At 42.4% G+C, this 14,259-nt stretch overlaps 1 protein-coding gene across 1 annotated transcript in view; it reads right to left on the reverse strand.

Annotated features, from left to right (window-relative positions):
• The window catches only part of RPGRIP1L (RPGRIP1-like), an 88,195-nt gene that overhangs the window by 18,218 nt on the left and 55,718 nt on the right, over window positions 1–14,259 (reverse strand). Inside the window, exons 21-23 of the mRNA XM_012733220.1 lie at window positions 12,423–12,518; window positions 11,838–12,000; window positions 9,503–9,576 (exon numbers count right to left, since the gene is read on the reverse strand). Coding sequence (XP_012588674.1) covers window positions 9,503–9,576; window positions 11,838–12,000; window positions 12,423–12,518 — 333 coding nt within the window. The remainder of the gene's footprint in view (window positions 1–9,502; window positions 9,577–11,837; window positions 12,001–12,422; window positions 12,519–14,259) is intronic.

Here is a 14,259-nt window from a genome sequence, read left to right on the forward strand (position 1 = left end):
TTACATGTGAGTTTTATTGCACCGTGAATTTCTACAATGAATTCGCTTTCTTCAACTTTTTAAATGATGAGATATCTCAGACATGAAAAAGGTATCGAAAATAATGTGTCATATTCATGTACTCAACATTTACACAGATGTTACCATTTCGCTGTGTCTGATTCAAATCTTTTTGCTGCTAATTTTTTTTTTTTGGTTAAAGAAATAAAATATTTCAGATGCAGATAAAGGCCCCACCTCGGCGTTTCCTCTCCATCCTCACATCCCGACCCTGATGTTTATGAGTCTCAAACCGCCTTTATCATCACACATATGTACGTATTCACCCACAACAGATTGTCTTCTGTTCTCAGATCTGTCAGCGGTATCGTCTATTAACCATTCTCCAAGTTGCGTTTTTTCACTCAGTACTACATTTTTGAGATTTAATCATCTTACTAATTAAAATCCAATTCATTCATATTCTATTATTATTATCTCTATGGCATATATGACTGATAGCACATTTATTTGTATCTCTACTAGTGAACAATGACTTTGCTGGTCATTTTTTGCTAAGTTTCACCGAGCATCCTTTTGATTTCTTGCATATGTTGTACAAGATTGTCTTGTGCATGTCTTAAGGGAACTGCTGGGAGACAGTTCCATGGGTTATCAAGCTACTCTCCAAATGGCTATGGGAATTTAGATTAGGATTACTGTTATCATCAAAAAAGACTTAAATACGTGTACCTGCCCGTGTCTCTCACTGTGTAACTAGATACAGATTAAGGTCTAGATGCAAGAGCCACCGTCCTGCAGGGCTTGGTACTTGTGACAACAGAGTGGAAATGGAAGAAAAGCTGCGGCTATGCCTCTGAGGCCGCGGGCTGGGCTGAGCTGGCTTACGCCATCAACCCCCCGTTGGCACTGATGGAGTGGGGGTGGGGAGGGGACATGCCCTGATCAACTGTGACTCCAACTCCTGCCCATGCCCTTGGGCCGGGGCGGGCAGAACCATCTGGAAGACTCAGGAAAAGCCCCTTGACCGCCAAAGCTCCCTTACCCATTCTTCATATTTGATTTAAACTTTTTTTTTTTTTTTTTTTTAAATAGGAGCTCTTGGCGAGAAGTAGAGAAAATAGAACCTCTGTTGAGGTGATCATGGCTTCACCCAACAAAGCAAAACAAACTGAGTCTTTTTGAGGGATGGTAATGGGTTCTGTTAAGAGGCACCATATTGAACAAATAATTTAAATATTGCAAACTTCAGAGGTGGAGACGGATGGGCGTGGGCTGCGAGAACCCATTTTCGGGACGCTGTCACTGCCCCCTGGCACACCCCGTAAATCACTGCATCTGTAACCACCGCCAGCAAATTGCAGAAGTTTGTTACCACATGTTTGAGAGCAACGGCTGGATTTTCCCCGTCCTAACACACCTGATGGATATGACACGTTTCCATCAGAAACTGTGCTCACCGCGGCAGTCATGTGAGGGAAGGAGAGCATTTTAAAAATTACCCTCAATTTCAGGTGATTGTGATATGCTATTCCACTTTCACCATCATTGAGAACAGATGTTCCAGGACAGTGCTTCTCAATTTTGGCTGCACATTACAATCACCGGGGGAGCTTTTAACAAAGTTCCGACTGAGCCGACGCAGGTGGGACCCAGCCATCTGCACGGGCTCCCCCAGGACGCCTGCTTCTCCCGAGCTGGGCTTCTCAAGCTTCCGTGCACCTCGCACAGCGCTCCCCCCTCCCCCATTCTGCTTCACGCGTCGGCGCAGGCTTGAGGACACCCACCTCTCGCAGGTCCTCAAGCGATGGGGACGCTGCTCTGGTACCACGCTTTTTTGGGAAGCCCGATGTAACCCAGAGACTCAAACTCCATTTGTGGACTCTGTCTAATATCCTTACCGAAAAGCTTCTTCAATATTCATAGCAGGCTGTTTTTAGCACAGTGAACACGGTGAGTACATCATTAGCTAGAAGCAATCTGTACTAATGAAAAATGATCCAACCACGGAACTCCTAACAAGTAAAGCAGAGAAGTCCCAAATTTCCCCCCAGCACCTCACTTAGGGGTTTGCAACCTTTGTGCATGTACAGGGACAGATGGCACATATGTTGGGCACTGCAGGCTTTATGAGCTCTGAGGTAAGCAGTCAGCTCTGCCCTTGCAAGTGGAAGCACCCGCATTCCACACAGAAAAGGATGGGGGTGGCTGTGCTCCAGAAACGAGTTACAAGCTCGGAGCCTGGCTGGTTTCACCTCGCGGTTGGCTTGCTGAACCTCCCCTGAGCTGCTCGGCTTACACACTGGGTTCACTCCCCACAGACCCAAGTGTTACACCTGTATGCGCATACAAAACAGGTATGGATGGGTGAATTTATAGTGTTCGCTTCTTGTTAAGTGAAGTCATCAATGAGGTATAATCTGGTATACATTAGTTTTCCAGAAATGCTATATAGAGACTCCTAGTGGCCTAGGGATTAAGTCTCAGTGCTGTCACTGCGATGGCCTGAGTTCGATCCCCGGCCAGGGAGTGACCCACAGGGCGCAGCAGATCTCTCGTCTCCCTGCTGCTCCCCTCAGCAGTGGGTTTCAGTCGATCAGCCTGTTCTGCTCCCCACTCTGTCTCCGGTGAGTCCCCTCCCCACCTCTCCCCTTCCCCTGCCTGTCTGGCGTACACCCCCGTTCTACGCAAAATAAGTCAACGACACAATAATAAAAGTGCTATGCACAAAAAGCATCTTAGCTGGCAATGTCTGTTCTAGCAAAAACAGAAACCCAAGGTCCATCAAACGGGGCTCATTTAAATAAAGGCAGTCCAGTGAGTTATACAGCGGCCTCTATGCATTATTAAGAGTGCACTGCTGTGGACCCGTGCCTGGCATGTCAGTAAGAGGTAATTAAGTTGTAAGACATAAAAAAAAAAAAGTTTTAAAAGCAATTTCTATTACGAGAGTAACTCAACATTTCTGGTTTTAACTAGAGGATATTTTGAAATCCATCTAGCTTGAAGTTCGGACGTCAAACACGGGGCTGATATATTTGATGCTGAAGTGACTTCATCATGTTTAATGCACACTGCTAACGTGAGGCGGGCGTCTGCAGTCTCCTTTCAGAGGTTCGCGAGCCCCCGGACCCGCGGCTGGGCCGCCGTCACAGAGGCGCGGCTCCCGTGGGTCCCGAGAGCCTGGCGTGCTCGTGGGGCAGAGTCGCTCCTGCCCAGCGGCACCTGTGCGGGCGCAGCCGTGCGTGGGGCCGGGGAGACCGTGGTGCCTGCGGCTGCAGCCCGCCGGCCCGCAGCCTGCGCCTCCCACTGTCACCCGTGGGCATGCTCCGGCAATCTGTCTGAAAACACAGCCAGCTGTGCGTGTGGAGAGGCGCATGGCTGAAGCGGAAAATGAGAAGCAACGCGAGAGAGGGAGGAACTCTTCTTGGAAGGCAGATGCGAATGTTCAGTTTCCATGTCTATTTTGGGGACCTAAAACAAGGCTTTACATCAGACTGATGCTGTTAACTTCTGATTTTTCAAATTAATAAAATATCTGGGTTTCGGATTTCCCCGACTTCCCCCTCCGTTAGTTATGCCCAGGAGCTTTGCCGTAGAGCGGCAGTCGTGAGGCTGACGGAACCTGACAGGCCAGCAAGGCCCAAAGACACTGGCACGCGGGGCACTTTGATGTTCTGGGAACGAAGGGAGGTGGGGGCAAATTGGGGAGCACATTATGTTAATGACTTGATTTAATCCAGCCACTAAACTTTATGTAGCCTGTTAAAAAAGATGCTAACACTAATTATACCACTTTGGAAAAGGAAGGAGGAGACAAGCATTTCATTCGGACAAAGTGAAGCTCATAAATGTAAATGAAACGAAACAAAATGAAGTAATCTATGATTAATTATATATTACAGACACGAGGGAAAGAGGAAGCTTTAAGTCCTGGGAAATCTGTTAGATTGCTTTTAAGGATCAACATTCCATGAGCTGTCAGATTCTGTAATATGAAAAGAAGAAACCGAATGATCTTCAGTCGTTTACACAGTGTAGCAAGTGATTCGGCTTCACAGGGTAGTTGGCGTAAGTGATGTTTACCTAGGACACTACTTCTAGTCCAATTTTGTGGCATTACTGGGTAGACGCAATTAAAAAAAAAATCAATCTGCAGTGGGTATAGCCACAGTGTACAGTTATCTAATTGCTTTTCAACTAGTCTGTGTGCCGCTAACATCACATTGTTGATAGAGCTTTTGAAATGGAATTCACGAATATAAACTCCAAAAGAACAGAAGCCCTGTCGGAGTGCTTGTCATAAAAAGGTGGCAAGTTTTAGCCAGGACGCGGAGAAGAGGGAACTCCTGGGCACTGCTGCTGGCAATGCCAGTTGCTGTAACGACTGTGGAAGAGAACATGGAGGCTACTGACAACGTTTAAAAATTGAACCACCACACGAGTAGCGCTTTTACTTGTGGTACTTATCAAAAGAAAATGAAGATGAAATGGAAAAGATATAGACACCCACATGTTCACGGCATCATTTCCAACAGCCACGATATGGAAAACATCCTAAATAACCCATCTATGAATGGATGAAAAAAGTCACACACACACACAGGAATATGACTAAGCCACATAAAAGAAATCTTCCACGACAACAGAGACCGACTGAAGGACAGTATGCTAAGGAAAACGAACCAGACAGAAAGGCAAAGACCAGCAACAGGTGCTGACAAGCATGGGGAGAAGGAGGACCCCGATTACCCTGTTGGTGGGGATGACAACAGATTTGTTATCAGAGGGCAATTGTGATTTACCTCAGAAACTAAAGATGGAAATACCATACCCCCCCAGCAATCACACTCTCAGGCATCGCTCCAAAGAACATGAAACCATCAGTGCAAATAAATACGTGCTCACAGTGTTTACTGAAGCACCATTTACCATAGCTAGGACAGGGAAGCAGATTAAATGTCCATCAGCAGACAGCTGAATCAAGAAGATGAGGTCTATCCACACTATGGAATGTTTTTTAGCCATAAACAAAAAGAAATGCAGCATTTTCAGCAAAATGGAGGGAGTCTGAGAGAATTATGTGCAGTACAGCAAGTCAGAAGGACAAAAATACTGGACATTTACATAGCAGGTGATCTGACAAAGTATAGTAAATGGACATTAATCAACACTGTGAGGGCTCTCAAGTTAAAGGGGGAAAGAAGCCCAGGGGGTACAAGGTGTGGTGGGTTAAGAAATAACAGAAGGATTTCATCAGCATTTTTTCTATTTCTTTGAAAAATGTCATTGAAATTTTTATAGGAATAGCATTGAATCTATATATACGTTGTTTTTGGTAGGCTGACCACAGCCACTGCAGCCGAGTTCGATCCCCTCCCGGGAGTCACCCACAGGGCGCAGCAGACCTCTCCTGTCTCCCCGCTGCTCCCCTCAGCAGTGTGTTTTGGTCGATCTGTCTGTTCTGCTCCCTACTCTGGCTCTGGTGAATCCTCTCACTGCCTCTGTGCCTTTGGCCTGGACCCCAGTTCCATATGCACAAATAAATAAATCTTTAAAAAAAACAAATAAAAAGACAAACACTGCATGATCTCCTTTTTATGCGGACTCTAAAAACATCAAAAAACAAAAACCAAAAAAACCCCTCATTGATACAGAGAGCAGGGTGATGGCTGCCAGAGAAAGGGCAGGGCAAATGGGTGAAGGAGGTCAGAAGATAAACAAAGAACAGGACCGTATTTGATCTATTCATGGCTCCTTTCCTCGACCCATGAATGGGGCTAGGAGCTCAGTGATGCAATCAGGAAACATCTCCCTCCTGAGGAGAGCCCTGTGCCACACACTCTCCTGAGACTTCTACCTGAGGGAACCCTTGAGGAGACAAAGAAACTAATGAGCCATAAACATATTTATGCTTAGAAAAAGTTCAATGACATAACACCGAAACTGAAGCTCACACGGCAAATAAGTGGCCAAGTGACATCCAGCTCCCTGATGCGGTGCTCTGATCACACAGTGTTGCACCGTGACAGCCCTGTCACCAGCTGCGCCTAATATGAGGCAGCCACACAGAAACCCAAGTTGAAGGATGTTCCAGAATAAGTGCTCTAAAAAAAAGGTCAATGTGGGCCCTCCCTGGTGGCACAGCGGGTTAGAGCACAGCACGAAGAAGCTAAAGCCACTTCCCCATGAGTTCGATCCCCGCCCCGGAGGTGACCCACCTGGCGCCGCAGACCTCTCCTGACCGGCCCGCTGCTCCCCTCAGCAGTGGACTTGATCGGTCTGCCTCTTCTGCTCCCCACTCTGTCTCTGGTGCAGCCTCTCACCACCCCTCTACCTCTGGCCTGTACCCCAGTTCTGCATGCATAAGTAAATAAATCTTTAAAAATAAATTACATTTGTTTCTGCCTCCTTAGTTAAGAGCAGCGCGCAATCTCACCGAGAGGCTGAGTAACGAGTACACGGCTCCACTGTGGGTCTAGTCGGAGACGCCTCAACCTTGGTGCCGTGGCCATTCTGGCCCACACAGTTCCTGTGAGTTCTGCGCACTGTAGGGTGTTTCCAACCCCCACTCGATGCCAGTAGTGTCCCTCCCAGTGAGACAACCGAAAGGTTTCCAGATATTGTCAGACGCTCCCCCCCACCACGTTGGTCAAAATGTCCCCTCGTCTCTATCATGGTACAATTTAGGTAATGTTCTCCTCTCCACTGAGTGTTACTTTTAGATGATGAGTACAGTGGTTAGAAAACAAAATGCACCTTTTCGTAGTCTCCCTGGAAGCTACAGGGTAAAATCCATCTGCACTGTGAAGGAGGCCTCTTTCCCGTCATACATAAAGCTCGCTCTGCTTAGTGGACTCCTGGCTTCTGGACACTAACGCACATCCTTGCCCAGGCTAGATAACACAGGGATAGCCACATTTTTGAGATGTCACAGTTAAGGGAGGGCTATTCAGCTGTGGGGCTGAGGACAGCTGAATAGATCAAGAATACACAGCTGATAAAGACAGGCCCAACCCAGACACTTCTCCTTGGGGCAGGGCGTTTCTGTAGGCCATCTGTGGGCAACAAGCAAGTAGAGCAGACAAAGCCAGTTTAAAACGAGAAAAAGCAGACATGCAGAGAGAACGAGCCTGGGCACATCCTTGTGAGAACTATTAAAATCCAGTCTAAAATTCTCCTCTGAACTTCCTTAACTAGTAACCTGCCTGTGAGCAAGTCATTATGTATTTCTCAAGATCTCTATTTATTCATTGGAAGCTTGAGGAGGATGGATCAAAAACAGCTAAGGATGCTTTAACTTGAGTACCATGATAAATCCCCCCAGCATTGTTTTATACTGTAATTTATATTAGAATTACTAATTGTGTTTTCATCTTCCCAATCAATGTAGCTGCTTGCTGAAAGCAGGGCCAGAATATTGAATTTATTTAGGAAAGCAGGACTCAAACTGCAGGACAGTGATTGAACCCTGGGAATCTCTGGGCCATACCAAGAGGGATCATGCTATTTGTAGACTGACTAAAGGATACACAATGAATGAATGAATATGCCTTGTTTTTCTGCCTTCCCAAGACTTCAGGACTAATTTCTCATAATGTATTGTCAAAAGTCTTAAACATATGGGTATGTTTATATGGGTATCCTCATGATGTTGGCAAAAATCTTGATGATTAGCTATTGATGTGTAAGAAACAAGTGTCGGAGTCAAACACTCAAGTGTTTGTTGACTGCCTTTCATGTAGTGACTGGAAGGTGCTTAGCGAAATCATGTGATGCTTATCTAATGTCAACTGTACTGTGCCATGAGGCGCCCAGACACCTGGTCAGACCTCTGGCTATGTCTGGGAGGGTGTTTCCGAATCGTTAGCCTGATAAAGCAGATTAACCTTCCTAATACGGGTGGGCCATCTAGTCAATCAAAGACCTGAACAGAACACAAGGGCTAAGGAAGAGGAAACCCTTCTTGTGCTGGGACTTTGGTCTTGAACTCAGGTCTCCAACTTGACTATTTTGAACTGGAACTTCCCCATCAGTTCCCTAGTTTTGAGGCCTCCAGACTCAGACGAACTCTGTGCTATTGACTGTCCTCAGCCTCCAGTTTGCTGACTGCAGAATTCTGGGACTTCTCAGTGTCCATGAACACTCGAGTCATTTCCTTACAGTAAATCTCTTTATATGCACACATACATATCCTACTGGTTCTATTATGCTGGAAAACCCTAATATCAGGATTTATATAACTAATCACAAGGGATCCATTTTCCCATTGATTCCCAAACTTTTCCAACTTAGGGTAATGAATTTCTACATTTTGGTTTGAAAATTTAACAACTTCCGATTTGATCAAGTAAGAAACTGTATTAAACTACTTTAACTCAGACATCAGGCAATCATATATTCTTATGTTGATTTACTTCTTTTGAGCAATAAAGATTCCAAAAATTAGAAAGCTGTAAGTTAGAGGATATTGTTAAATCAATAATCAGATAATAATAATAAAAAAACTTTGGCTAAACGGACTATTTTATTTGTATTCATGAATCGTCTGTATCACTCACAGAAATAAAGGGTTTCTCTAGCTCACTGAGGCCATCTGTGCCAACTGAGTCACCTGACAAGTGCTGCTCTATGGGCTTGCTCTGTAGAGAGAGGAAGCAAAGAACGGGAGATTTAAGAGTTGAAAGTATTGCAGTTCTTAACAGAAAAGTAAATTAAAATGATAAAAAAAGGAGTACATTAATCATCTTAAGAAAAGTACTGTACGTGAATAGAAAAAACTAGTTTTTCCTTTATTTACACTTTTGCCAACAACTTGCAGGGCTTCCGTTTTTTTCTCCACACCACCCGAGCACCTGCTGTTTCTGGGCTCTTTGCTATGCCCCCTGTCCCAGGTGTGAGGCAGACTCTCATCTTGGTTTTTCCCAGTACTAAATATATCTTTATCAGTTTCCCCCTTATGATACAAAATGCTGAAGGAAACCATCACTTCAAAGTCCAATTTTCAAAGTTTTAATTTACATATAATGTTTAAGCAATATGCTACCAAATAATGGTGTACCTACCAAAGATTAATTACCTTTTAAGGTTTACTTTTTCACCAGAAAACAAAAAGATATACTTAGCTGAGTTCACCTAGAAAAGTTATTAAATATTTAAATGCTCTGCATACTTTGAATTTTTTAAAGATCAGGTTTAATACACTTTTGTACAATGGTTCTGAAAGCAGTCAGGGAAATCAACTGGTTTTAGCAAGTTATTGAAGTTGGTGATGTGGGAAACTCACTGATATGCAAGCAAGAAAAATGTTTTTAAGTTCCACCAATTACATAATGAAGATATAAATAAAGTTTTCTTGCACTAGATCATTACTAGATCATTATGATATTACTATAAATGTTTCCAGGAATATTTTGCTTTAAGATTTTCATGTATGATGACTGATGTACTATGAATGGAAAACATATTTCAGAACATTCCTAGCTGGCATCAAGGTACTGACCTGTGAGGTATTCTTGGAGATAGGTGCCGGAATAATACACTCATCACTGTCAGAAGCTGATCTGTCTTCTTCATCTGTTAAAAAATAAAATTTTATTGGTTTAAATCTGGTAGCCCCACTATCTCACACCATAAAAATTAACTAAAAGTGGGTTATAGACATGGATGTAAGAGTTGACACCATACATAGAAGAAAGCAGACAAAGCACTCCATGACACTGACTTCATGGTGTCTTTGGAGACTGGAGTCTAACAGCAAGGGGAGCAAAAACAAAGATTAAAAAAAAAAAAAAAAGGACTCTGAAACTGAAGAGCTTCTGTACAGCAGAAAAGAATTATTATGAAAACAAAAAGACAGCTTTCGGAGCGGGGGAAGATATTTGCATACTTTACATTTGACAAGGGACTTAAAATAACTCTTGAAGCTAAACAACAACAAAAGCCAGCCCCCCCCCCCATATAATAACAGAAATGGGGAGAAGAACTAAGTTTACTCTTCTTTGAAGAAACAATACAAAGGAAAACAAAGCTCATCATCACTTAGTTATCGAGGAAATACAAACTTGAAACCACAATGATACACCACACCGCACGCCTGTGAGAACCATCGTCTCCAAAAGACAAACACCAGATGCTTCACTTGATGAAACAAAAGAGAGGGTCAGACAAAGCGAAATGAGAAACAACAGAAATATGTGCTCTGCAGGACAGAGGCTACCAGAGGAAGAAGGCAGGGAGGCACTGTGGACTCCGGAGGAGAACACGGCGCCCTGGAGGTGGGTGCGGTGTGCGAACGTGAAGAGGTGTGACCGTGCACCCCCGACTCAGGTACAGTGTTGCACACCAGTGCTACCTCATCAAAGAAAATGTTAAGCAGTTACATTCCTAGCTTGTGACATGGAGAGACTTACACTGTAAGTCTAACCTTAAAAGGATAATATGACACTCATGTCTAGACCCTGTTAGTAGCAAAGATATTTACATTTTCAGTACATATTAGAAAAGAGAAAAAAAAGTATGGACATTTCAAGTTTAATTTAGTAGACACAGAAGATAAAAATACAGCTTGTGTAGCATGACATAAAAAATTAATTTTTTAAGAGACAAGAATGGGTTATAGATGCTTTCTGACAATGTACCCAATAATATTATATAAAAGTCAAACTGTCCTGACTCTGGGCAACTTGGTGACTGGTATGGTGCTTAACACACGTCTGAAGAGGTGTGAGCATGCCTTGATCGTACAGTGTTGTAAACCAGTGTTACCCCAATTAAAAACAAATCTTCAAGCACACCCACACACACCACACAGCCACCCCCACCCCCCACCCACACACACCATTTTAAAGCAGCGTTTACATTTGAAGGCATCTGATCCTTGGCAAGTACGCTGTGTAGTTTCAACACTTCTTAAATCGTCTTCCAAAAACATCTACATAGCTTTGCACATATTTAAAAGGCTTCCATCGCAAAGATTATGTACAAGTTCCTACAGAGGTTATTATAATCAAGTATTTTTGGTATAATTACCATTCTGATTGGTAGTATTGCTATAAAAATATTTAGTGTATTTGAAATAATGGCTTTAGACCACTGTATTCCATTCTTATACACCAGACTCTACATATGCTCATAGGTACTATTTTTTTCCCCACTTACTATTTTCTACCAAATGTCTATAAACTGGGCATATTTGTAAATATTACGCTAGTTCCAAATTCATTTTACATAGAGCCATGTCTGTGGCACACAGAAAAAAGTCGTTTTACAGTAACACAGCTTTGTTGAGGTAAAACGGACATATAAGAAATTGCATGTATTTAGGGAGCTAAAAGGATTCTTCTTACATTCAGCATACAGTTCTGTTGCACCATCGCGGCAAATAAAATCGTGACCGTCACCCCAAAGTGTCTTCGGCTGCTCTGTGATCTGCTCTCTGTTCTCACCTGCCCTTCCAGGCACCTGGCCAATGCCTGACTTTCTGTCACTACAGGTGGGTTTGATTTTTCTAGATACTCAGTAAAGTTAAATCATGCAGTAAGTTTGTTTTACTTTTTGGTCTGAGTCCTTACTTTTTTCGAAAAAGTACAGTCTTCTAGAATAACCCCGTTTGATGACACTGAACGGAGAGAACAGGAAACCGGCCAGATGCCCGGAGCACGGCCAGCGGCAGCATGGGCAGGCGGTCATGGTGCTCCAGCCCGGAGAGGACTCATGTCCCCGCCACCCACCCAGGGCTGCCTAGAGTGAGCTGAGGATGGTCTGTGAGGAACAGACCCGCAGCGAAATAAGGCGAAGAGTTAAGTAAACGCTACTAACTGAAAAAAGAAAGGTACCTTCTTGTTCTAGTTCTTCAGTTATTTCTGTCTCATCTTCAGAAGAAGTCACATTGTCTTCTGCAAGTTGACCTTCAGATAATAAACATTCATCCCCATCTTTTCCTTGTGGCATCTTCTCTGTATTCTCCTTTGCCTCATCTACATAGCTTTGTTCAGAAACCTGAAGATATGAACATACATCAATTCAGTATGTTTATTATCGCTTAGTTAAGTCACATTTACAGTATTATTGCTGGAGCACTTGGATAATAAAGCATGTAAACACGAGAAAAATATACAATATACACATGATTTATTAGAAAAGAATAATTGTACAGATAAATATCTGATTATAACTACGAATGAAAAATGAATTAATTTCAAAATGAATTTTACATTAATACTTTCACCTATCGATTTACTGCCTGCTAACATCAGCATGACTGTGGCTGTTACACTGGCATGTTTTTTACCTTTATATTCAAAAGAAGTCTATATAAAGACAGAATCTTTGCTAAGATTTCCCAATCCATGTGAATGCACAAATAAAGTCTTCAAGAGATAAATTCCACCTTTAGAAATAATTTTACTATAACTACATACCTTGGAACCAAAAACAGTTGGCATATTAATTTCTACTTTTGGTTGATGCTCAACTTCTGGTGACATTTCCTTCATGTCTTCAGGTGTAGAGTTCTCCTTACATTAAGGCGAAAATACACATGTGTGTTAGTGCATTTACTAAATACACTTTACTAAGTCCCGGGTCATCCTAAGACTCCCGTGCGTACACACACAAGTAAAACTCAGGAGCAAGTACAATAGCTAGTCTCATGATGCTGAATTTAGTCAGGCATTTCAGTACGATAGCTGATAATCTCTGTGGCTTGCTTAAGAATGCACTGAACTTAAGAATGCACTGAAGCGGGCCCTCTGTGGTGGCGCAGCTAGTTAAAGCGCAGCACTAAGAAGTGAAAGCCACTTCCCTATGGGTTCGATCCCCGCCTGCCCCGAGGAGATCCACACAGTGCGGCAGACCTCTCCTGACCCGCCTGCTGCTCCCCTCAGCAGTGGACTTCGTCAATCTGCCTGTTCTGCTCCCCGCTCTGTGTCTGGTTAAGCCTCTCACCGCCCCTGAGCCTCTGGCCTGTACCCCAGTTCTGTATGCACAAATAAATAAATCTTAAAAGCACTGAAGCATTATTTATAATGGCCAAAAAGGTGAAATGACGCCAATGCCCAACAGCAGGGCACCAGTTATATAAAATATGGTGTAACTGTGTCCTACATGACCATGAGAACACAGTAACACAAATCTGTACTGACGAATACCCCACAGTACACAGCACAGTGCTAGCAAAGGAGCCAGTCGTAAAACAATACATAGCCGTCTCGTCAAACAACAGTGTGTGTACAGTTCCAGATGAAGGAGTATGAAAGGAAATTCACCGAAATTCTATCTCTGGTTTATAGAACACACACACACATACAATTTAGGAAAATTCACTTTCATTTTCATCGTGTTGATTTTTATTTGTATTTTCTAATATTTTAATGATGATTACACATGAGTCATAAATTAAAAAAACTGCATATGCTAGACATATACTTTCCATAACCAACATTACCTTAATCATGTTCATACTTACACTTGATCACTGTATTACGATCAATGTATAAGTTAACCATTTTCTAGTTTCTATAAGTTGATATTACTTTTAAAATACAGTTTCTTGTCTGTTATTTTAAAGGTAAATGTGTAGTACAGAAAATGCAAAAGATAAATAAAAAAATGAAATAAGTACAAATCTATACTCTTATTGAATGATATCTGTTAATAGCTTGATTTTTATTTCTTTATAGTTTTTAATGCAAATACAACATTTTTATTATATAGTGGTAATTGTTAATGTCATGTTTCACTAAAAAAAATTGTAACACGAAACTTTGGGTCCAATAAGTTTTAGATATAACATACATTAAGTGAATGTATCACGGTCTAGTAAACCACCTTATTACAGCTGGGTATCTTCCTAGCTCATGACTCTTAGCTTTTATGACTATCAAAGCACCATACATGTGCAGGTGGATGTCCTTTGTGTGTTAATGACCATTCACTCAGGAATGAAGCTCTCTGTGTCCAAATCCCAGATCTCAGATTTTGACCTTGAACAAATTACTTAATCTCTGTAAACACTGTTTTCCTGGCCTTTAAGTGAGAAACATTCTAGCATAAACTACACACGAATGTCAGGAGGATTAATAAATTCCATGAGTGTAAATAAAGCATTTAGTTCAGTATCTGACACATAATAAACAATTAATCAAAGCCAGCCACAAATATTACCCAAATAATCATTTGACTTTATCTTTTAGCATATATATATATATTCAGTGGTCTGGAAATAATCAAATTATTATTTTTTAAAACAAATCCTTA

This window comes from Condylura cristata, unplaced genomic scaffold (assembly GCF_000260355.1).
Source record: "Condylura cristata isolate star-nosed mole 26May11 unplaced genomic scaffold, ConCri1.0 scaffold00039, whole genome shotgun sequence".
Lineage (NCBI taxonomy): Eukaryota > Metazoa > Chordata > Mammalia > Eulipotyphla > Talpidae > Condylura > Condylura cristata.